This window comes from Panthera leo, chromosome E3 (assembly GCF_018350215.1).
Source record: "Panthera leo isolate Ple1 chromosome E3, P.leo_Ple1_pat1.1, whole genome shotgun sequence".
NCBI classification, from domain to species: domain Eukaryota; kingdom Metazoa; phylum Chordata; class Mammalia; order Carnivora; family Felidae; genus Panthera; species Panthera leo.
The window spans coordinates 525001-549588 of record NC_056694.1 but is presented as its reverse complement, the minus strand read 5'-3'; the positions used below and the strand labels follow the sequence as shown (position 1 = coordinate 549588).

General features: G+C 60.0%; 1 protein-coding gene across 1 annotated transcript in view; it reads right to left on the bottom strand.

The window, feature by feature from the left end:
• The window catches only part of DNAAF5 (dynein axonemal assembly factor 5), a 48259-nt gene that overhangs the window by 2529 nt on the left and 21142 nt on the right, over positions 1-24588 (bottom strand). Inside the window, exons 5-12 of the mRNA XM_042921199.1 lie at positions 22079-22311; positions 20737-20949; positions 15554-15697; positions 14129-14297; positions 12013-12160; positions 9390-9540; positions 7807-7963; positions 5263-5457 (exon numbers count right to left, since the gene is read on the bottom strand). Of these exons, the coding sequence (XP_042777133.1) occupies positions 5263-5457; positions 7807-7963; positions 9390-9540; positions 12013-12160; positions 14129-14297; positions 15554-15697; positions 20737-20949; positions 22079-22311 (1410 nt within the window). The remainder of the gene's footprint in view (positions 1-5262; positions 5458-7806; positions 7964-9389; positions 9541-12012; positions 12161-14128; positions 14298-15553; positions 15698-20736; positions 20950-22078; positions 22312-24588) is intronic.

The window sequence follows — 24588 nt, the reverse complement described above, 5'->3', positions numbered from 1 at the left end:
GGTCACCCAACAGGGCACAGAGGCTCCGTTCCAATAAACGGAACTGGGACGAGTGGGCGTCCACGTGCCGGGGGAGAAAAGAATCTAGACACAGACTTTACGTCCTTCACAAAAGCTAACTCAAGACGGGTCACAGACCGAAACGTGAAACTGGGCAAAGAATGAAAAAGCACAGGACTCCTGGAAGAGAACGCAGAAGAGAACCCGGGGGACCCTGGGTGTGGCGATGACTTTTGGACACAACACCGAAGGTAAGACCCACGGAAGAAGGAACTGATGGGCTGGACGTCATTACCTTCAACACTCGTGCTCCACAAAAGGCAGCGTCGAGAGACCGAGAAGGCAAAGCCTTGGGCCGGGAGACAGTTCACAGAAGGCACATTTGATAAAGGACTGTTACTCAGATGCACGAAGAACTCCAAACGCTCACCAACGTGAGAACAATCCAAGCAAGAAACGAGCCGAAGACCTGACGACACCCCAGCAGGGGAGAGACACAGAGCGCAGACAGGCACCGGACACGAGGCTCCACGTCGCGTGTCCTCCGGGAAACGTGGAACAGCAAGGGGACGCCACCACGCGCCTGTCACAAGGGCCACGGCCCACAACACGTCACGGCGGGCGCTGGCGAGGACGCGGAGCAGCAGGAATCCCAGGCCCTGCCGGCGGGAACGCGGAACGGGGCAGCCGCCTCGCAAGACAGGTCGGCGAGACTCGTGACAGGACTAGTACGTTCTCACCACGCGACCCCGCAATCGTGCCTCTTGCTATCTACCCGAAGGAGCTGAAGCCTTATGTGCACACATATATTTACAGCAGCTTTGTCCGTAACTGTCCTTCAGCAGCCGGACGGGCGAATAACGGGTGGTCTGTCTAGACGGTGGATTATTCAGTGCTGAGAAGAAGTGAGCTGCGAAGCCACGAAAAGACGCGGAAGCACCTTAAAGGCGTTAGCAAGTGAACGAGCCGGTCTGGGAAGGCTTCATACTGTAGCACTCTGACTCTGTGACACCCTGGAAAAGGCCCAGCTATGGAGACGGTAACAGACCAGCGGCTGTCGGGGTGGGAGGCTTCAGGCAGAGCACACACGGCAGTGGGACTATTCTGTGTGGCTCTGGAATGGTGGGCCCGGGTCACACGTCCGTGCGCGGCCGCCTAGAGAGAGCCTCACGGAACCTGGACTCTTGGCGGTGCTGGCCTGTCAGTGTGGGTCAACAGCCGTGAGGGACGGGTGCACCGCCAGGGGGGAGGGTGATGCGTGTGGGGGGCAGCTGGTAAGTGGGAGAGTTCTGTACCTTCCTCTCAATTTAGCTGTGACCCTAAAACCACTCTGAAAAAAACAAAGTTTTAAATAGAAAGTTGTTACAGCATTTAAATCCATCGGATGTTGCTGGGTCAGCATACAATGGTCCCAGTGTAGACAAACAGAACTTAAAAATAATTTTGGAGGGGCGCCTGGGTGGCTCAGTCGGTTGAGCGTCTGGATCTTGATTTCGGCCCAGGTCACGGTCTCACGGCCTAGTAGGTTCGAGCCCCGTGTCGGGCTCTGTGCTGGCAGGCAGGGCCTGCCTGAGGTTCTCTCTCTCTCTAGCCCTCCCGAGCTTGCACTCTCTCTCTCAAAATAAATACACTTAAAAAAAAAAAAAAATCTTGGAGTTGTTGGTGGACCATAAAGTCCTCCAAAATCCCCAAGGGTGATTTATGTGTGTCATTTTGGCCTTAGAAACAGCTCTTACGTTAGTAGATAAACTGGCCCAGAGATATGGTCAACCCTGTCATCACACTGACACTGATTCATTCAACAAACACCTCCTGCAGGCCCGCTGTGTGCTGGGCTCCGTGGATACGGCAGGCAACAAACGTGTGTCTAGGGACCCTTCGCACTGTAGTCTGAGAGCAGCCTCTGAGAGTCAGGAGGAGGAGGGAAGCCGGGAGCAGCACGCGAGAGTCAGAAGGAAGAGGCAAAGCTGGGAGCACATGAAGAGTCAGAAGGAGGGGGGACCAGCGCGCAAGAGTCCAAAGGAGGAGGGACCAGCACACGAGAGTCAGGAGGAGGAGGAAGGCTCAGAACAGCTTGCAAGAGTCAGGAGGAGGAGGGAAGGCTGGGAGCAGCACACGAGAGTCAGAAGGAGGAGGGAAAGCTGGGAGCAGCACACGAGAGTCAGAAGGAGGAGGGAAAGCTGGGAGCAGCACACAAGAGTCAGAAAGAGGAGAAAGCAGTACATGAGAGTCAGAAGGAGGAGGGAAAGCTGGGAGCAGCACATGAGAGTCAGAAGGAGGAAGGAAGCCGGGAGCAGCACATGAGAGTCAGAAGGAGGAGGGAAAGCTGGAAGCAGCTCATGAGAGTCTGAAGGAGGAGGGAAAGCCAGGAGCAGCACATGAGAGTCAGAAAGAGGAGAAAGCGGTACATGAGAGTTAGAAGGAGGAGGGAAAGCCGGGAGCAGCACACGAGAGTCAGAAGGAGGGGGGAAAGCCAGGAGCAGCACACGAGAGTCAGAAGGAGGAGGGAAAGCCGGGAGCAGCACACGAGAGTCAGAAGGAAGAGGGAAAGCCAGGAGCAGCACATGAGAGTCAGAAGGAGGAGGGAAAGCTGGAAGCAGCTCACGAGAGTCTGAAGGAGGAGGGAAAGCTGGGAGCAGCACACGAGAGTCAGAAAGAGGAGAAAGCGGTACATGAGAGTCAGAAGGAGGACGAAAGGTGTGTGCAGCACGTGAGAGTCAGAAGGAGGAGGGAGCACACACGAGAGTCAGAAGGAGCAGGGACAAGCACACGCAAGTCAGAAGGAAGAGGAAGGCTGGGAGCAGCACACAAGAGTCAGAAGGAGGAAGAAAGCACAGTGTTCCTGGTCACCACTACAATGGGCACGGTGGGGGGCTGGTGGGGGCTGGACTCTGGGTGGGAAGGGAGGTGGCAGGTGCCGTGGGCCGAGCACTGGAGTCATCCAAGCCATCTTGCAGGAGTGCCCTGGCAGATGCAGGCAGGGGTGGACAGAGACAAGCCGACTTAGGAGGTCATTGGATTTGGCTCCGAGGTTTCTGCCGTCAATCACGAGGAGGACGGAACGTTGCTGGTGGTAATAGGGACGTGGTGGGGGAGCAGGGTGGCCAAGCGGGGGCAGTGGCCCCGGGGGTGGCCCGAACGTTACAGCTGTTCTGCCCGGCAGACGCTCGTGTCCTCTGAGCACCTGGGTATGTGCGTGTCTAGAATCTGGGGCAGACGTCTGGCCTGGATTTCGGTTTGGGGGACCCCGGCACATGGGTAGCATCTGAAGCCAGGAGAGGAGACAAGGTCACCAAGATGCCATGTGCGGAAAGAAGCAGTGGCCAGAGGGACGGAAGGCAACCCAGGAGCCATGGGGGTGGTGACCAGTGGTCCCGTCGAGTATATGCAGGTGCAGAAGAGTCCCGAGCAGGAGGCTCGGGCAGCAGGCTCTCGGGCACCAGGACAAGAATGGGTCTGGGGGGGGGGTTGGGGACACGCGGGACCAGCCGTGGGAGTGGACATGGAGGAACTTCGCCTTGTCAGTGGGACAGAAGCACCGTCATTGGTCAAGAGGTCCCCAGGTGTGAGGTGCTGAGGGGAGGCCGGCAGGGGGAGCCAGTCCTCCGGAGGGGAGGCCGGCAGGGGGGAAGACCAGTCCTCTGGAGGGGAGGCTGGGAGGGGGGAAGTCCAGTCCTCAGGAGGGGAGGCCGGGAGGAGGGAAGGCCAGTCCTCAGGAGGGGAGGCCGGGAGGGGGGAAGACCAGTCCTCCAGAGGGGAGGCTGGCAGGGGGGAAGGCCAGTCCTCAGGAGGGGAGGCCGGGAGGAGGGAAGGCCAGTCCTCTGTAGGGGAGGCCGGGAGGGGGGAAGGCCAGTCCTCAGGAGGGGAGGCCAGCAGGGGGGAAGGCCAGTCCTCTGTAGGGGAGGCCGGGAGGGGGGAAGGCCAGTCCTCAGGAGGGGAGGCTGCACCCGGTCTGTCTCCGGTTGGCCCTGTCTCTGTGTTCTCCCTGGCCTCCTTTCTTGATTTCCTTTGGGTTATTGGAGTATCGTTTGGAATTCCATTCAAATCTACTTCTTGGCATTTTACTGGCACTTCTTGGCACAACACTGTTCGTGCTGCTCTGGGGACGACACCTGATGTCCCTGCTCTGCGGCATCTGCCGTCGGAGTGTCCTGTGTGGTGGGGCGGGGGCACGGCGGGGTGTGCCTGGGTCCCCAGGACGCCGCTTCCACGACAGCACGAAGACTCAGGTTCCTCACACTTGGGGACCAGGCAGGACACCGTCTCAAAAACGAATAGAGTGACGGTACTTGTGGCCAATGAGAAGATTTAAGCTTTCAAGCGGAAACCGCAATCATGGTAACTTGTTTCCAACACCGCCAGCTGAACGGCTTCCTGCAACTTTTCTTCCCGAGACTTTTCTGAGCTCGATGCCGACAAATGTGACTTCTGGACACGGCCTGACAAAACATCAACGTGCAGGACCGACCAACAGGCGAGAACGTAGCCGGAGTCAACCCCACAGGACCCTGGAACGACCGCCTGGGCAGGTCGGGGCGGTATGAAGGCATCTCTGTGGTTACACACAACGGGTACCCCCCGCCTGCGACAGCGTACCTGTCCGGGGCCAGGTTCCTTCACACGCTTCCCTGGACAACACGCACCACAGCCAAGAACGCGGAAGCCGCAAACGCCCAGCTGCTTCTACCGAGACGCGCAGAAAGGTAAAGCGATGCTCCTCTGTCTGCGTGTTATTGTTTTAGAAAATACATCTTCCAGGGGCACCTGGGGCTCTGTCGGTTCGGCTTCCGACTTCGGCTCAGGTCATGCTCTCACGGTTCGTGGGTTCAAGTCCTGTGTTGGGCTCTGTGCTGACAACTCAGAACCCGGAACCTGCTTTGGATTCGGGGTCTCCCTCTCTCTCTACTCCCTCCCCCGTGCCAGCTCTCTTTCTCAAAGAGAAATAGACACTAAAAAAGTTTTAAAAAGAAGAAAAGAAAAAAACCTACGTTTCAAAACCACACGTTAATTATGTTAACATATGATAGATTTATAGTTATTCTAAACAAATTAATAAACACGTAAGATTTTTCTCCACTGTAACTTCTACCGCGGTAAGTTTCGAGGGCTGTAACCCACCCAGGAGGCCAGTCCACAGACGCCCTGAGGCCGTGGCCCTGCCCCCCGCCCGCACGTGGCCAGCCCGTGACTCGGCTGTAAGGAGCCGCGTCCAGGCTCTGGGGACAGCCTTCACGATGCAGCACGCATGGTGGGGACTCCTACCTAAAACCGCATCCTGGACAGTGCCGTCCGGGTCATCGAGGTACACGAGGAGCTCTCTGTACAGGAACTGAATGTGGCTCTGGTAGCAGGACTTCGCGTCGTCGTCGCTTCTGACACACGCCAGCCACGTGACCAAGGTGGAGGTGGCCGCGAGCCTCACTTCGTGGGAGACGTCGTCCAGACGCTTCAGGAGCTCTGGAGGGAGGGCCGGATGGGACAGTGAGACAGAGGCCAGCACAGACGGAGCACTGGAGCTTCCAGGGTGGGGACCTGACCCCGCCCCTGGGGCACTCGCCCTCGGGCCATGGTAAACCCATCCTGTGGGGAGACTGGTGCTCGCGTGCCAGGGGCTGGGGGCGGCTCCCGGTGTGCCGGGCCCCTTGACCACACTGGCCACAGGGTGGACGCTGGGCAGGGTGGGAGGAGGGGTGGGCAGGCCTGAGCTGCTCTCCCTGTCTCACCTGCCAGGTGCCCCGGGCTCTCTGTGGCTCCAAGATGCTCCGTCACCATGGGCATCACACCCCGGCTGCCCGTCCCCTGGATGTACACACCGCCCTCCCAACTGGGCTCTGGGGACACAGCTCGGGCCCCAGTGACATGACCGCCACCACCCGTATCAGTGTTGTTTCTGCTGAGCTCTGGGGCCAGACCACTCGGCTGCTGAAAACAGGAACCACCTCTCCAGTTAGCAGAAACTCACCGTTCACCGGTGAGGTTTTTATCAAATGTATACTTTCCTCCCCCAAACTGCGAGAAATCCCTGGCCCTGTGGCCGGGTGTCTCTGGAGGCTCAGCAGTCGCTCGGGCACTCCGTGAGCAGGGCAAGAGGTAGCCGGGGGTAGGGGGTAGGGAGCAGGGCTGCGGCCCCAGGTGGTGGGAGGTGCGGCCCCCGGAAGTGAGCAGGCAGGGCTGTGGACTTGTGGCACTGCGGCCTCCTGCCGGGCACTAGCTCATGGCAGGAGGGCTTTCCTAAGGGTCTGGGCCTCACCCAGTCCTGGGACGGCGGCCTGGCGGGCACACCACCACCCGAGTCCCGCAGGGACTCCTCCCACGCCCTCAGTCCCTCCGGCTCAGGCCGACTCTGGCGTGGCGTGTTTTCCTCTGACGGTAATTCCCGAGTTTTAAGAAGTGGCCCGGAAATTCACTTTTGTGATTGGGGTCAGCCGTCACGTGCAACTGTGGGCTGGGAACAAAAGGTGGCTCTCTTGGGGCCCGTGCTGGGTGCACATGCATCCTCCATACGACAGACCTCGGGGCGTCCTGCCCTCTGCAACCACATCGCCACCCAGAGCCCTGAACCGGTCCCGAGAAAGGAGCCCGCGAGGAAATCCTTTTGCATGAAAACAACCCCCAAAGCCCAGATATGTGCGATCTTTTCGCTGGCTCTTCTTAGACGTGAGCAAAATCCCAACGGACTCTGACAGTCACCAACTGACTCGGCGCAAACAGAACTGTAAGGGTCGCCGGGAGGAACACAGTGTTTGTTGTCACAAAAGTAAACACAAAAAGCGAAAAGAAACTTGCAAGAACGCGTGAGAAAGGGGACTTCAACTCTGGATTTCAGCAGGCGGCTTCCTGCTCAGCATCAAGATGCACCACCTGCAGTTCCGGAATATTCTGAGCCGCCACCTCTGCCGGTATCAGCTGTCCATCCCTCCCCCCGGGGCTGGGAGCGCTGGAGCCCCTCTCCCCGCAGACGCGTGTCTTCCTCTCACGGCGTCCCGAGTGGACTCAGCTCACGAATCCCATCCCCACCACGCGCCGTCTTGTGCACCCAGTGGCTCCAGCTCTGAACTTCAGGGACTTTTCATTTCTGGGACTTCTGAAAACCACCTTTTAGGAATCACTACGTCAGCTAAATGCTGCGGCACGGAGGACAGCCCAGTGCGGCTATGACGGGCCGTGGAGACCAGCCACAGGTGCGCCCGCAGACGCTGCACGCCCCACCTGAGGCTGACCGCCCCCCTCCTCCTCCTCCTCCACCTCCCCTACCTCTTCCTCCTCCTCTTCCTCCTCCACAGGACCCTCCCTCCAGTTGGCATGCACAAGCCTAGAGCGTCTGCTGGGCTCCTTCTTATCTGCAGCTTCGTCCTGTTTGCGTTTTTGTCTGAGCTCTGAGCTGGGCTCTAGAACATCGATCCCTGCAGCGTTGGGATCCCAGTTCTCCTCCTCAACGTGGTTTTCTCTGTGTTCTTAGGAATCCTCTGCGTTTGCCACTCTGCTCGGGGCCGGGGTGGGGGTTGTTCCTCTGCTTCTGATCTGAGACTCGCCCGGTGCTGGGGCTCCAAAGAGGCGGAGACGCGGGACGGAAGGCACGGCCGCCGCCGCACCCCGGCCTGGCTGCAGCACCTGCTCTGGGGTGGGGGTGCGGGGCCCCACTGCCTGGGCACGGGCTGCCTGCCTCGCTCTCTCTTCAGTGACGGCTCACCTGTCACGGCTGCGTCTGGACTCCTGGCACCAGGCCGACCAGAAGTCCAAGTACCAGTTTCCATTTCCCTCCAGAAGAAACAGACCCACACGGCTCGGGAAAGAAAAGCATCGTACCAGGATAAACCTTGATGAGCTTATCGGCATCAGCCACACCACCGGAGGTCTTTAGAAACGTGTTGATGATTTGGCACGAAATTAATCGAGTCATCTGGGAATCTTCTTCCAGGGAGGTTAGAATCTGCGGCATCAGCGTCTCCTGAACTTTCCGGATCTGTAATCGGAAGACAGAGGAAGACAGGTCCTGATGGGCTCTATCCCGGAGGTGACAGCGCTGGTCCCTCCCTGTGCACACGCTGCCCATGATGGAAGGAGCTTGGCTCTCGTACAGATATAAAGGAGTCTGGAATGTTTAAAAAATTTTTATATGAGAACTCAAACCTTGATTTTAAAATCTAGATGACTTAGGGCGCCTGGGGGGGCTCAGTCGGTTAAGCGTCCGACTTCGACTTCAGTTCGTGTCATGATCTCGTGGTTTTCAAGTGCAAGCCCCACGTTGGGCTCTGTGCTGACAGCTCAGAGCCTGGAGCCTACTTCTGATGCTGTGTCCCCCTCTCTGCCCCTCCCCTGCTCGCATTCTGTCTCTCTCTCTCAAAAATAAATAAACGCTAAAAAAGAAACAAAATCTAGATGAACAGTTGAACAGTTTTGTTTAACCTGGTCAGTGGACAAGCCCATCGCTCACAAAGCCGTGGAGACAAGCCTACAGCCTGCTCCTTGCTAGCGTGGCTGCATGTTGTGTCCATACAACTTGGGGGACGTTTTAACTCAAACCATGGTGGTTCACATTTGCAACAACGTGGATGGAACTAGACGTATCATGCTAAGCAAAATAAGGCAGTCAGAGAAAGACAAGTATCACACGATTTCACTCGTGTGGAATTTAAAAAACAAATGAACATAGAAGAAGGGAAGGAAAAATAAGATAAAAACAGAGAGGGAGGCAAACTGTAAGAGACTCTTAAATACGAAGAACAAACTGAGGGTTGCTGGCGGGGTGTTGGGTGGGGGGATGGGCTAAATGGGCGAGGGGACGTTAAGGAGGGCACTTGTTGGGAAGAACACCGGGTGCGATACGTCAGCGATAAATTGCTAAGTTCTATTCCTGAAATCACTCTTACGCTACATGTTACCTAACTTGGATTTAAGTTTGAATAAATCAATAAAATGAAACCTACTTAAAAAAAACTCACAGCAGTTCAGTGGACCAGGAGGTGGAGCTCACACACCAGACGAACACCTGGCCGGATGCCTGCAGACCTGGGGCCGAGCGCAGAGCAACAGCAAGGCCTTCCGACAGCTGCCCCTCGCCCCCCGTTTCCCCGATCCCGTTGCGCAGGTAGGAGTAACAGTAGCGCAGAAACCCCGAGATCGGCCAAGCTCAGGCAGAGTTCTGTGCATACGTTCTCTGCGTTCTCTGCTCCGTAAAGAGCCACATTCAATACATATCAATACGTACCCCTAACGGCAGCCCCAGCTGATCAAAACAAAATGCTACGGGTCACGATGGCCGGTGGTGCCCTGCCCTCGCCCGCGGCCCCCAGGCTCCCTCCCCTGTCGGTTTCGGAAAGCAGTGTTTGGCGGCTACACGTGTGTGTCCCCACCCCCCGCCCCCCGGCAGGTGTCCCTGGGAGCCCCACCTGCTCGTCCGACAGGACCTCACTGCTGATGAGCGCCCAGAGGCAGGACACGGCTGCCGTGCGGATGGCTGCAGCCGTCTTCCCTGCGTGCCACTGCAGATTGGGGACCAAGATGTCCTTCGTCACAGTGTCGAGGTAGTGGTGAAAGTGCCTGGGGTGGAGACACGAGACAGCAGGTGAAGGGGAGCGCGCGGGGCAGAGGGGAGCCGGAATAAGAGGACGGCTGCCTCCCTGGGGCGGGCGCCCTCCCTGCAGGGGAGTGGGTGCCCGGGGGAGAGCCAGTGGCCTTCCCAGCTCCTGCTGGCCTCTGCTGGGCCTGCAGCCCCCAGAGCACCCCACACCCCCTCTGCAGGGGTGAGGCTGTGGGGGCCCCACCCATCTCTGCTGGGCTCTAAAAGAGGAGACGTGAGGTCACCGGGCACATCGACCAGGCCAGCAAAGTCATTTGCACGTGTGGCCATCCTACGCACGCACACCCGACACCCCCCCGTGAGCATGCTCCCCTCCGCACCCAAGGCCCGAGCGCCACGGTCACAGAGACGTGGACGTTCCTGCCAGCAGTCTGGGCACTTGGTCTGGATGTAAACTCACACATCCCGCTGTGCCGGGCGGCTCGTGCTGCGGAGCCACACTCTGAGCACCCCGTTGAGAGGCACCCAGAGAAAAGCCTGAACGTCCTCACGAATCCCACTGCGCTGCCACCATTAGACCGAAACACGTTTGCTTGAACGAGTAATTCATCAACTTATTTCTGAACCTTATTCCAAAGTATATTTCAAAGGTGGCTCACGTCTCAAATACCAGCTGTTCTGGAATACCGAGAAGGTGTAGTAGCTTCCAAGGCGAGGCCAGAGCTGCGTGGCACCGAGGCTCTCCCTGCACCCTGCCCTCCGGCCTCTGCTTCTGTCCCTCTCCGCTGCCTGGACCCTCACTCAGGGACCGTCCCTTCTGGGGAAGGCGCCACCTCCTTGCTTCCAGCAGGGGGCACCCAAGAGCCAGAGATGTAGGTAAGCGGCAAATCTGGTTCTGGACTTGCACACACACGCACACACATGCTCGCTCACACGCGCGCGCACACACACACACACACACACGCTCACACACACGCTCACACACACACATTCACACAATTAGGTTTTTAACGTGCTTTAATTTTTACACAAAGGGCTGCTATTTCCCGCAAAACGATTTACAAGAGGGCTCTGTGGAAAGACCCAACGGTCCTGTCCTCTGAGGCGTCAGGTGAAGTGGCTGGAAAAGCGAGGACCACGTGCTGGCCAGGCTGCCGCTCTGCCGCGGGAGATGGGCAGCGACCCAGGGCCCATCAGCGCTGCGCTAAGACCTAGCACCTGACTTTGCGGAGCAGCTCCATTGCGCAAAGGAAGGTCCCCGCTGGAATGAGGACGCACGTCGGCAGGTCGCCCACAGGCCTCCCCCGGACCGATGCCGTCCAAGGAACCGCGGGGCCACCTTTGCGGGCAGCGCTCTGAAGACAGACCTCCTACCGCTGCTGGCGCCCCTCCCCCAGGCCCCAGTCGACCTCGAGGAGCGGGCAGAGCCCAGGTGGTGGCCAGCAAGGTCTGTCGCGTCTCCACAGACGCCCCGGAGAGCAGAGGCCACGGGATTGGGGGTGCAGGGACCACCAAGAGCAATGACCGAACCCAGGACAGGCGGGGGGCCGGCACCAAGGGCCCACGCTGGGGGCGCTCTGTGGAGGGAGCAACCCGTCCATGGAGGGTCCCCAAAACAGCACCTCCTCAAACTGAGGAACCCGACTTGGCGCTTCAGTAGGACATCGTGAGGCCAAGGACCCAGGGCAGCCGATCAGCGCCTGTGTTCCGCCACCTCGGCCTCAGGTCGGGACCCGCAGGCGGCCGGCGAACACGTTCTGGCAGAAGAGGGTCGGCAGTGCATCCCCAGGGCTCCCCGTGCCCGGGGGCTTGTTGAGGCCCCTCGCGAGGTTGTGGGGGAGCACAGGCTGTGAGGCGCCAGCTGGCCCGCGCCCTTGCGGCTTATCCACAGGAAGCTCCCCTGCTGGGAGGCCTGCGGGCCAACATCGTCTCTTTATGGCCCTTGTAAGCTGGAAGCTCGGGCAGACGAGCAGCAGACAGGATTCCCTGCCCGCGGACGGGCCGGCAGGGCCTGGGGAGAGGAGGAGCCCCAGGGAAAGTTCCCAGCACACTCGTGACATGGCAGGGGACGGGGTCCCCACACGCCTTACCGCCCACCCAGCCGCTGGGGGCCTGGGGGCGAGGTGCACCCACGCGGCGCCCGACCAGCCAGGGTCTGCCGCCGGCCCGTCACGGGTTTGCTGCCCTAAGTCCTTGCTGGCAACAGGGTTTTCCTCACGCTTTAACCACTAATGGCGATTCAGCCCATTCTCTGTTAGGTTTCAAAGGTACCAAAGGCATTTAAAACTGAGAATAGCTAACGTATAAACCATTAACAGTTAATGTTCCCTACACCCTCTTCGTTCGATGGAATTTTAATGGCCACGTGGAAACGACGTGGACTTCTTGTCTGTCCGGGCGGGTGCTCGCTCCCGTGGCCAGCGCCAGAGCCCGGGGTGACCCCAGCTCCCACCTGAGAACACCCGCAGAGGCTGGAGGCCGGGCACACCTACCCCTGGGAGTCGACCGTCTGCTTTGCGCTCAGCAGCACCCGCGACAGGGAGGAGAAGAGCCGCAGGCGCATCTGCGGGTCCCGGGAGGGCTGGAGGCAGCTCCTGAGGACGGGCACCAGGTGGGGGAGCACTTCTCCCAGCGCCGGGCCTGGAAAACACACAGCTCACGGTTCCCACGGCTCCTGCTCGTGGGACGACGCAGCCCCCACCCCGCCACCGGGTCGGCGCCGGGTGCCGGGGAGGGGCCGTGGGCACAGGGGCGGTTACGGCCCGTCCACCACCTTCCTCTCCTTTCTGGATCGAGGGTGTCCCTGTAAAAGCAAACACTTAACCCCCAAATCGTGCTAATTGTTCAATACGGTGACTTTCTACCTCCTCACGTTTTCTCAGATTCTTAAAAAAAAAAAAAAACGTTACAGTCAAGCAACACTTTAAAGATCAACCAAGATAAATTATTCAGAACACGTACGGTGTTTAATATTTGCCTCTACACTCGGCAGCCACCGCCCTTCCCAAGCTGCTGCTGGACAGGCGCCTGCGCGGCTTCCCCGGGACCGTGGGCCTCACACACGGGCAACGAGCCTTAGTATCTGGAAGCGCATCGAGTCGTGATCGGAATAAAGAGTCCCCGGGGTGCAGACACGCGCTCGGGTTGCACGGACCCGGGTCACGGAGCGCCCTCCCCTCCAGGCGGGCCCTCTCCCAGCCACCCTGCTCACAACGCGCCTGCTCGTCCCACGGCAAGGCCCAGATGCGTTGTCTCACACTCGGCGTCAAAGCTGCAAGACGGAAACGCAAGGCCGCGCGTTAATCTGAGGGCAGGTGTGGGTCTGGGGGAGAAAGAGAAACAAAGGCAGAAGGAGGACGTGGCCCAGGGGCAGGACACTGCCAGCACCGGTGGGCACCGGGTCTGCTCACACCCTCTGGGGTTTGTTTTCCTTGGAGATCGCACGGAAGACGGAGCTCCGGACCTCTCACTGCAGGAGGAGGGAGCGATCTTCCGGGAAGAGACCCGATCTCCCGAGGCCGCGTTTTCGCGGAAGACAGAGCGCACGAGCAAGAGGAGAGAGGGGTTTCAGGGAGCATCTTCCGGCCCCTCCTATAAAGACACTTTCCGCTCACGTGCGTCACTGTCCCCTCATTGCTAACCAGGCACCAAACGCCGTTTTGAACAAGTCCAGTCTGTTGAACGCGCTCTATAAAAACAAAGTCTCCTCCAGACAGCAGGGCGTCTGTCACGGCTGACGGCGTAACGAGACACGCAAACAGGAGCGTCCTATGGGAGAATGCCGACACCGAACAGACCCGGGGGCGCAGCGGTGCGCTCTCAGCGGGACGATGCCGCGTGGGGTGCGGGCACCTGGCGATGAACGCCGCCCGAGCACAGCGCGTGTGAGGCAGGACGCTTCCAGACACAGGACGGAGAAACACGCCATCGACACTCTGAGAAAGCACTTGGAAAAGCGCACCGAGGCCGCGTCCCCTCTTCCTGATTGGCCGGCCTCAAGGGTGCACAGGTTTTCAGGTTCCGGAGCCTTGGGACGCGGCCTCTGGCCGTTTTCTAAGGTGGGGAGGGAGCTGCTGTTCAGAGTCTAAGATCTTTTCTTTTTTTTTTAAGACTCATCTTTTAAAATGAAATCTGTCCGGTGAGACCCCTACGGACGTCCCAAGGCAGGGAGAAGGCACGGGTCTGAGCATAAGCTCTGCCTAAGGAACGTTCTTTCACCCACCCCGCGGCCCGGCGGGGAAGGGCCTGGAGACGCTGGACCACAGAGGCCCACGCCATGAGTGAGGCTCTGCAGGGACACTGCGGACTGTGCGAAGAACACACTACGCCCAAGGCCACAATAAGCACACCTCCGTGGCTTAACGTAAACACCGTGTGCCTGGCAGACTTTCTTTTCTTTACGTTTGTGTTTACCTCGGGGGAGAGAGGCAGAGAGAGAGAGATACACACACACACACACAAGCCGAAGCAGCTCCAGGCTCTGAGCTGTCAGCACAGAGCCCGATGTGGGGCTCGAACTCACAAACCGTGAGATCATGACCTGAGCCACCCAGGTGCCCCTGCCGGGCAGACTTTCAAGGGCCACATTACACAGTTTCGGGAGCTCACCTGCGTGGTTGACCACCACGATGAACTGCAGAAGCTCTGCTGAGTGGACAGTCCAGTCGTGGTGTGACACGGCCAGCCACTCCACGAGGGGGCCCGCGTGCTCCCGGTACAGATCCTGGCGGCCGTCGATGTCCTGTGCCGCGGCCAGCGCGTCCATGGTCTCCTGGACCTGGAAATGCGAGTCAGTGGCTGGGGAAACCCCACTCCTAAGGCTCAAAAGCCCAGGGGAGACCAATCGTCATCATCAGAGAGCGCTCTGTCACACGACGGGCTAGGATGACCCGGCCGACCGGGAGCGCTCCACCGCTGAGGACGCGCGACACGACAGAGCCCCTGGAGCGCCCGCGGGGGCTAGGACTGCAGGGGCCCGTCTGACGGCTACTGTTCACGCTGGGTCTGCGCCATCTGGATGACAAAGAACAGACTTGCATTTATGAGAGATTCAGCCGCCGTGCCCCCAGGCTGCACAAGGCTTCTCCTGGGGTCCTCAGGCCCCCTGCGGCGGGAGAGCTCCATCTGTGAGGAACAAGGGCGGCTGGTGGCTGCAGGGCACTGAACTGAGGGACATAAACTATGCTTGCCCGAGGCCACCCTGTGACCGGGCCTTCCGGTGGTGACAGTGGTGACAGAGGTGACAGCGGGCCAGGGGACAGGAGATGGGCCGGCAGCCACCTCCCAGCAGCCTGTGCCTACAACCTGGCGGCTGCTCGGTTTCCTTCCTGTGGGTCCCAGGCACGTGGATTCGGCTCTTGCTAGTGTGTGTGGCTTTACGGTGACAAGCCGCCTGCTGAGGTATGTGCCCTTCGGAAAAGTGGAAAGGTTGTCTTTAAACAAAGAAAACACAATTCAGATGGCCAAGGAAAGGAGGGGGAGGGGGGGCTTCCTGGACACCGGGCCTGTGGCTCTGTGAGGCTCCCCGGCACGCCTCCTCCATAGGTGAGCCCCAGAGCTCTGTGCACGGCTGTAGGAGGAAGACACCTCCCTCCAAAAGGTCCCTGGAGCCCAAGGGGAACTGGACGTCAGTAGAGCATTTAAAGCCTAGACCCAGAGCTGAGAGAACAGAAGTAGTCCTGTAAAGCTAGCCTGTGACTAAACAGGGAACACGATGCTATTTTCTCTCTAGACGGTCAGTCACCTACGTGTTTACCACAGACGGGAGGCGAGGTTACACGTGTACGTCTGTCTGTCTGCAGCTGTCACCCGAGACACGATGACAGGCAGCAGGTGGAGGGAATCTGAAATTCCCTGCGTCCCCGAGGCTGCCTCACGAGCAACCCGTCCCACACGCCCTTCCACGCTTCCGGTCAGCTGAGCCAGGCAAGCCCAAGGCTTCCGATTCCACAGCAGGATTTCTGGATGGTGGTTCCACCTGCTCAGGGCCGAGCACCCTCCTCAGCATAGGCTCCGTCCCCCGCGCAGCCTCACCTTGTCGCCGAGGCCTGCGGCACCCCAGAGCGCCTCTGTGGTCACCAGCACCTCCAAGAGCCATAAGCTGCACTGTCTGCAGTCTTCGCGGCACACGGAGACCAGAGTCCGCACGCACAGCAGCAGGTGCTCCCCGTAAAGGTGCTGCCGGGAGAGCAAGGGAGCACCTGAGCCAGCTCTCCCCCAGCCTGTGTGCTCCTGCCCCCTGCCGCGCCCCCAGGGCCCCCCTGCACCCCCGCCCCAGCTCCCTCCCCGCTGCCCTTCTGCCCCCCAGCCCCAGCCCACCGTCCCAGCCCCCTCCCCTTCTGCCCCCTCCAGCTCCTGTCTCCCCCTGCCCAGCACCCACCCACAGGACACGGCACACTCTGGCCGCAGATTAGAACACACGGACCATAAGAAGGGCATTCTTCGACGGGAAAACTTTATGGCGTTCTTTTCCAGGGGAAACCGAACACAGCCCCAGAAAGAAATGCTTAACGTCTCTGAGTTACACTTAAAGAAGTTCTCATGCGTCAGCAACACATCCCCTAGAATTCACAAGGGAAACGGATCTGCTTGCAAACACCCAGCCCCCACCAACCTGCCCCCAAAGGTAAGAGAAACAGCGGCGGGAGGTGGACACACAGCAGAGTCCGAGCCCACGGCCGCCGAGGCTGTGTGGGGGCGCACGGGGTTCATTCTGCTCTTCTGCTGCTGTGAGTTTCCGAGTCTTCCCACGCTACCGTTTTAACAAAAAGAAAGAAATTCCGTGGCTTGGGAAGTGCTTCCTGGTGGCCGGGGAGACAAGGGGATGCTCGGCTGGTCCGTCCAGCCACTCCCCTCCTGGCCTCCCAGCCTCGTCATCTGTGGGCCAGGAGCGAGCGTCCACGTGTGCTTCTAGTGCGTCCCTCCACACGTCTGCTTCACGCGTTTCACGAGGGGCAGGAAGGATGGGGTCGCGGTCACGGAGCAGCGCACAGAACACGGGAGGCGTGCTCACCGTGCCGCTGGCGGGGCTGGGTCCAGAGTCCCTTCTCGGGCCCTGGGGCTCGTGCACAAGGGACGTAAGCCACCAAAGTTTAAACAGAACTCACACGGGATCACAGAGGAGTGTGGTCTGTGCACGCGGCTCGGGAGCAGGACAGGACGAGGCCTTGAGGGCTGGGTGTCCAGCTACCCCGAGGAGCCAGGCTGGTGACTTTGCTCAAAGCCTCACGTGCCCTACAGCCCAATTCCTTCTGGTCCTGGACTGAGAGCAAATGAGTTTCTGAGGACGTGAGTTCAGCGAATTTCTTTTTCGTTGTAAATATTTACCAAGGGAGACAGCGAGACACAGCGCGTGCGAGACGAGGGAGGGGCAGAGAGAGCAAGAGACCGAGCGAGTGACAATCCCAAGCAGGTTCTGTGCTGTTGCGCAAAGCCTGACTCGGGGCTCGACCCCGCAAACCTGAGCCGAAATCAAGAGTCAGGCGTCTACCCGACCGAGCCCCGCAGGCCGCCCTCAGTAACTTCTGAAGTGACCTGGACCAGATGCTTCGGGAGCGATTCTGGGAGGAGGAAGCTCCCTTCTGGAGGCGTGAGCTGTTCAATTCTGGGTGGTCCCGAGGCTGCGACTCCTGTGCCAGTAAGGAGTCACGTTCCCAGCGGCGCCGTCCGCGGAGAACGGTCCCCACCTACCTGCCCCCCAGAGGCGGAAAGGGCGCAGGCCGCACACGGGCACCCAAAGTCATGTTTTAGCCTCTGCTCCTGAAGGTGTCACCCGAGGCCGCTGACTTTAGTGCGAGAAAGTGCCCGGGGCTGACGTTTCGGTAACGGCGCCGGCACCCCCGCACCCCGGGTCTCCGCTGGTTCAACGGGACCGAGTGACTTCTCCTTATGCCATCAGACAGTTTCCTCACCTCGAGCTCCTGTCACAAAGCAAACATTTCAAAGGGAAGGATCCGATCCCTGGGCCCGGCCCCGGCCAGACGCACGCACCTGCCGCGGGTCCCCCGACTCACCCCCCCGCCCCCAGGCCCCACTGCTGGACAGACACGATTGTGTCCACCCCTCGGCTGGCTCTCGGGAAACGGCCGCCTGGGGACGTCTGCGGGAAGCACGTGCCGTGTGTCCTGGGTCACCACAGGAGCACGAGACCCTCCCCGCCTGGGGCTGGGGCCGGGGGTGACAGGGCTGCGTCTGCGAGCGAAGGGGAGGGAGGCGGCTGGAGCGCGTCCAGAGGGACACTCGGCGACACGGCGCTTCCTTGGCGAGGCGTCTGTGTACAAACGTCGTTGCAGAAACGACTCTTCGAAAAAGCTGGACGCTTAATCCGAACCGCGTGGGTTAAGGGACCGGTTTTCCCATGGACGACACTGACGCGTGAAGATCGTATCTTCTCTGCCGTAAAACGTGGAAGATCTGTGTTCGAACACCTGTGCGGGGGCGCCTGGGGGGCTCGGTCGGTTGAGGGTCCGACTTCGGCTCCGGTCTCGCGGTCGGTGACCCCAAGCCCCGCTCTGGGCTCTGCACCCTCTCTCCGCCCCTCGCTCACGCACGCCCTCTTTCTCGTTCTCAAAACAGATACCTAAGTAAAACACTAACGAAAAACAGAAACATAAACATCTACGCTCCTTCTCAAAGTTAATTTTCTGGGAGGAGAAAAGCTTCTGGCTCACACATCTATAGAGGAGTCAGAACCGTTTCCAGACTCGCCTGCGTACACGTGCGCAATTCACGTGGATTCGCTGACTCTGTGAAAACCAGGTTTGGGAAGAGGCGAATCGTCCTAGAAGCACCAAAAGCAGGTGGAGCGGCTCACGGCCACCTCCCGCCGCCACAGCCCCACTCCCTCCGTTTAGACGGCCTTGCACGTGGATGTGTGACCGAGCCCAGACCACCTTGTCGCCTGGGAGCGAGGCGGGGAAGGGGCCGCGAGGACCAGATGAGCCCGCGCAGAGCACCCTGGTGGCCGTGCGGAAGGCGTGGCCGGGCCCCAGCCCCCCCGAGCGGGGTCCCTGGCCGGCCAGTGGGGGGCGGGCCCTTGTCCACACAGAGGAGAGGGAGGGCAGCGCCCAGGGCTGGGGACACAGGGCTGAAGCCTGTCGCCGCCGCGCACAAAGTCCTCATTTTTTCTCAACGGGAAACGATTACGAATCAGTCCACACGGCTAGGCCCAAGCGCCCAGACGGCGTCGGGGGCAGAGGGGGCGGACGCCATCACCGCTTCCCAGCGCGTTAGTAAAACACCCAGGGACGCGAGCGACGCCCCGGCTCCTGGGGACGGGCCCGGCCCCGCGGCCGTCCCCGGCGTGGACGTGTCCCGCTCCGTGCTGCCCCCCACAGAGGCTGCTGGGCAGGTGGGAGGAGGCCAGCGTGCACTTTCAACATGTCTTTTTAAAAAACGCTTATTTTCGAGAAAAGGAGGAAGAGTGCGAATGGGGGAGGCGGGAAAGAGAGGGAGACGCAGAATCCACGGCAGGATCCAGGCTCCGAGCCGTCAGCACACAGCCTGACGTGGGGCCTGAACCCACGAACCTTGAGATCGTGACCTGGGCCGAAGTCAGCCGCCCGACCAACCGAGCCACCCACGTACCCCCCAACGTGTTTAGTTTTACCGTAACAGGCTACCGACTGGCCAGAACAGCACGTGGCAGTGGGCACAAGAGTCCCCAGACCCCGGCTGCCACTGTCAGGCGGAAGCGTCTGACGGCTGGGACCTGACGTCATAACCATCCGCAGCAGTGCGTGCCGGGACCTCATCTGATAACGATCTGCAGCGGTGCGTCCGGCCTGGCTAGAACCATTCGTGGCAGTACATCCGGGACCTGACATCATATCCATCCGCGGCGATGCGTGCTGGGGGGGGGGGGGGGGGCCCTCATCTGATAACCATCCGCGGCGGTGCGTCCAGCCCAGCTATACCCATTCGTGGCAGTACATCCGGGACCTGACGTTCTAACGCGCCGCGGCGATGCATGCTGGAACCTATCTGGTAACCATCCGCGGCGGTGCGCGCCAAGGCCCTCATCTGGTAACCATCCGCGGGGATGCGTCCGACCCTGACGTCATAACCATCCGCGGCGTGCGTGCCGGGACCTCACATGATAACCACCCACAGCGGTGCGTCCGGCCCTGACGTAATAATCATCTGCGACGGTGTGTGCTGAGACCTGACGCAACAACCATCCGCGACAGTACATCCGGCCCCTGACGTAATAACCATCCGCGGCAGTGCGCCCGAGACCTGACGCAATAACTAGCCGCGGCGGTCCGTGCTGGGACTTGACGCAATAACCACCTGAGGCGCTACATCTCGGACCTGACATCATAACCATCCGCAGCAGTGCATCCAGGACCTGACGCGGGAACCATCCGGGGCGGTGCGTGCTGGGACCTCGTCTGATAACCAACCGCGGGGATGCGCTCGGCCGTAAGGTCATAACCATCCGCGGCAGTGCGTGCCGGCACCTCACGTGATAACCCTCCGCAGCGTTGCGTCCGGCCCCGATGTAATAATCTGGGCGGTGTGTTCTAAGACCTGACGCAATAACCATCCGCGGCAGTACATCCGAACCCTGACGTAATAACCATCCGCGGCGGTCCGTGCTGGGATTTGACGCAATAACCACCTGAGGCGCTGCATCTCGGGCCTGACGCGGGAACCATCCGCAGGGATGCGCCCGGCACTAAGGTGATAACCATCCGCCGCAGGACATCCGGGACCTGACGCGGGAACCATCCGCGGGGATGCGCCCGGCACTAAGGCACTAACTACGCGCGGCAGTAACCTCATGTGATAACCCTCCGCAGCGATGCGTCCGGCCCCGTCGTAATAATCTGGGCGGTGTATTCTAAGACCTGACGCAATAACCATCCGCGGCAGTATATCCGACCCGTGAGGTCATAACCATGCGCAGCACTGCGTCTGGAACCTGACATCATAACCATCCGCGGCAGTACATCCGGGACCTGACGCAGAAACCATCCGCGGCGGTGCGTCCTGGCACCTGACACAGTAACCCCCCCCCATGGCGGTGCGTCCTGGAACCTGACATCATAACCATCTGCGGGGATGCATCCCGGCCGTGACGTTATAACCAGCCGCGGCACTGCTTCCGGGACCGGTTCTAATAGCCGTCCGCGGCGATGCGTGGACAGTGTCGGCAGGGGGCGCTGTCCACCCCCTCGCGACGCGCTCCACCCGCCTCCCTTCCTACAACTTACATTTTCAGAGCCTTGACAGATGTGGGGCCGGGCCAGCTCCGTAGCGATGAGCGTCAGGTGCGGCCGGAGGGCCTCCCTAGGGCAGCCTCTGACGATGGACGCAAGGATCAGGAGGCCGGAGGGGGAGGGCGACTTCTTCAGCGCGGGCAGGACCAGCTTCAGAAACACCTCCGGGCTGACGAACGCCCCGACCAGCTCGGCAGATCGGGTGCCCTGTGCGAGGAGAAGAGCCGCTGGCGGGCTGCTCCCTGCCCTCCCGCGGCTCCCTGCAGGCCTGCCGGCCCTCCCGCGGCTCCCTGCAGGCCTGCCGGCCCTCCCGCGGCTCCCTGCAGGCCTCCCGGCCCTCCCGCGGCTCCCTGCAGGCCTCCCGGCCGTCCCGCGGCTCCCTGCAGGCCTCCCGGCCGTCCCGCGGCTCCCTGCAGGCCTCCCGGCCCTCCCGCGGCTCCCTGCAGGCCTCCCGGCCCTCCCGCGGCTCCCTGCAGGCCTCCAGGCCCCTCACAGACAGCGAGGTCTGTGCCCGGCGTGTGTGCCACAGTTAGTGCCCACCGGGTCCCACACCCCTTGGCTCCTGCCGGTGACCCAAGCTTGCTTCGAACAAACAGCCACACGCCGGCACCACCGTGCCATGGGTGCCACTGGGCAGTCGGGACAGCGGGCCCTAGGGCATCGGGAGGAGCGAAAAAAGCCGACCTCTAAAGGGCACACCGCACGGTCCCATCTACACGATATCCCCTGGTGACGCAATGGGACGACCACCAGACTGTCAGGTCACTGTTGCAGGCCCACATACGTCCGAAGTGAGGCCCAGGTGGGCTGTGGCTTGGCAAGGCGGGCCAATCAGGACAAGGGAAGTAAACCTGAGGCTCGACTCGCGGCACACGGGGTGGCGCTAACCGCCAGCCGTCACACGCCGGGCCGCACCCCTGCCTGGCTTTCCCTGCAGAGCCCGTGGGCGTGACGGCCACCAGGGCCAGGGAGGCGCTCTCCTGCCCAAGCTAGACTCTCAGGAACAAGCCCGTGGGCGGTGTCCCCGGCTCGCTGGTGGGATCGACGCGTCCAGAGCCGTCGCCCGCACGTGCTGGGAGCGCAGCTGTGGGGAGGGGGGGCTGGAGCCTGCTGAAGAGGGACCCTACGTGTCCCCCTCCGCGGGACCCGAAACCAGACATGGGTTGTGCAGGGGCTGTGAGCGAGGGCGCGGCTGCCGAGACCCCAGGGGATCTCAGGCGACGCGAACGTTATCCTGGCCCTCCCGTTTGGTAAAACCCGCAGACCCGCGCGGCCTGACCAGGGCGAAGGCCACAACCCGTAGCCACAGCTTCCGTGACCGGAGGAGGCAACTCACGCTGCGGACCACGGCCCGGTCGTCGTCGGCGCAGGCCCGGTGCAGGGTTCGCAGGACGACCTCCAGGTGCTGCGTGACGTGGTCCTCGGCGTGCAGCAGCAGCACCGCCAGCAGCTGCGCGGCCTTCACCCTGGTCCCCGCCACCCAGTCAGTGACATCATGGCAGATGGCGGGAAGGATCTTGGAGAGGTTTCTGAAGACGAGCTCCCGACAGCCCAACCCGGGGCGGTGGTCTGCGGGTGAAAACACAAACTGCAATTCACAAAGCACGTCCCACGACCCCAGGGAAGGTCATGGGTCACGCAGCCCTTACTCGAGGTGGGCCTGCAAGTCCCATTTCGTTTCGAGATCTTAAAAACGCAGACCGGGGGGCGCCTGGGTGGCTTGGTCGGTTAAGCGTCCGACTTCGGCTCAGGTCATGATCTCACGGTCCGTGAGTTCGAGCCCCGCGTCGGGCTCTGTGCTGACAGCTCAGAGCCTGGAGCCTGTTTCAGATTCTGTGTCTCCCTCTCTCTGCCCCTCCCCTGTTCATGCTGTCTCTCTCGGTCTCAAAAATAAATAAACGTTAAAAAAAATTAAAAAAAAAAAAAAAAAAAAAAAAAAACAAAAAAAAAAAAAACGCAGACTGACTCTGAGGACGCAGATGGAGCCGCGTGTCCTCACTTGGCTCGAAAGTTTTGCATGGCGGCCGAGGGCTGACACACAACCCAGCGCACCGCGTGCCTGACCCGCTGTGTCCTGACACGCGGATACACCTCCGCACCGGCGCTGCAAGCAGGATGCAGCTACCCGTGGCCCCAAAGCTTCCAGCACCCCTGTGGGTGGTGCTCCCGGGCTCCCCACTCCGCTTCCCGTCGCTGCACACGGGCCGTCTCTAAGCGGGACCGTGCGGCCCACACCGGCTCCCGGCCCCCTTCCCCCATGCGTGTGGCTTCATCCCTCTGCCTGTCCGTCACCTGCCGGGACCTCGGGCTGCCTCCCGGGCTGGCTGTGGCCAAGAAGGTTGCGTGGACGCAGCGGCCGCTCCCCGGGGGCGGGGACGGCAATACTCCACCGAAGCCAAGCGGCAGCGGCCTCACCCCTTCCAAAGTGGCTGCGGCGCTTCGCATCCTGCCCCCCGGGCGTGTGGGGGGCCAGTGCTCAACGACGACAGCCACTTGGAGCGTGCGTGGAGCCTGCCGTGGTTCCCCGTTGCTCCCTAAGGACGCGGAGCAGCTTCTCGCGAGGTTGTTTGTATCTTCCGTGGTGAGGCGCTCTACAAAATCTGCCCGCTGAAAAATCTGACTGTTCTCGTATCATCGAGTTCTGAGCGTTGTTTCTGTATTCTGAATGCAGCCCTTCAATCTGTAATTTGCAAATCTTTTCCGTCTGTGGCTGTTGCTTCGCTCTGTCAACAACGTCTTCCACGGAGCACAGGTCGTGGGTCTGGTGAAGCCCACCTCATCGGCTCCCCTTCCGCGCACGACGCTCCCCACGACGTGCGAGAGAACGCCCCAGCCCCCGCTCACAGAGGTTTACAGGCTTAGGTGTTACATTTAGGCGCAGGATGCAATTCGGGTTAATTTTTGTAAATCATATGAGGAATGGACCCAAATTCATACCCAATTATGTGCAAATCCAATTCTTCCAGCACCAATGCTGAAAGACCATCCTTTCTCCGCCAAATTGTCGCGGAACCTGTCAAAGATCAGCCGTCCACATGCGTGGGTGTCGTGGACACGTGACCCCTGCCGTTTCCCCCCACCCCCCCCTCCCGCGCCCCCCACCTGTGGGTTGGCCCCATGCAGTCTGGAGTTCTGTGCTCTCACTCTGCAGATTGTTCTGGAAAAGGAAGCGTTAGCCTTTCAACTTTGCTCTCCGTTGTCAACGTTCTGGCTGCCCTAGGTCCTCCGTATTTCCATGTGATCTTAGAGTAACTTTGTTAATTTCCACAAAAACAGGTTCAAAGATTCTGATTAGAAGTCTGATCTTAAAAATTTTAAACTCTGTTCTCAAACTACTCCAAAAGTAGAAGAGGAAGGAAAACTTCCAAATTCATTCTGTGAAGCCAGAACCGCCCTGATACCAAAACCAGACAAAGACACCACAAAAAAAGAGAACTAGAGGCCAGTATCCCTCATGAACACAGGTGCAAAAGTCCTCAACAGAATATTAGCAAACCGAATCTAACAGTACATTAAAAAACTCACTCACCACAATCAAGTAGGAAGGATTCCCGGGCTGCAAGCATGGTTCAATGTTCAAAAATCAATCAACGTGATACATTCCATTAATAAAAGGACAGATAAGAACCACATGATCATTTCAATAGATGCAGAAAAAACTTTTGACAAAGTACAACATCCATTCGTGATAAAAACCCTCAACAAAGTGGAAATGGAAGGAACAAACCGCAACATAATAAAGGCCATATATGAAAACCCCAGGGAACATCATACTCCATGGGGAAAAAACCGAGAGCTTTTCCCTAAGGTCAGGAACTAGACAAGGACGTCCACCCTCACCACTGT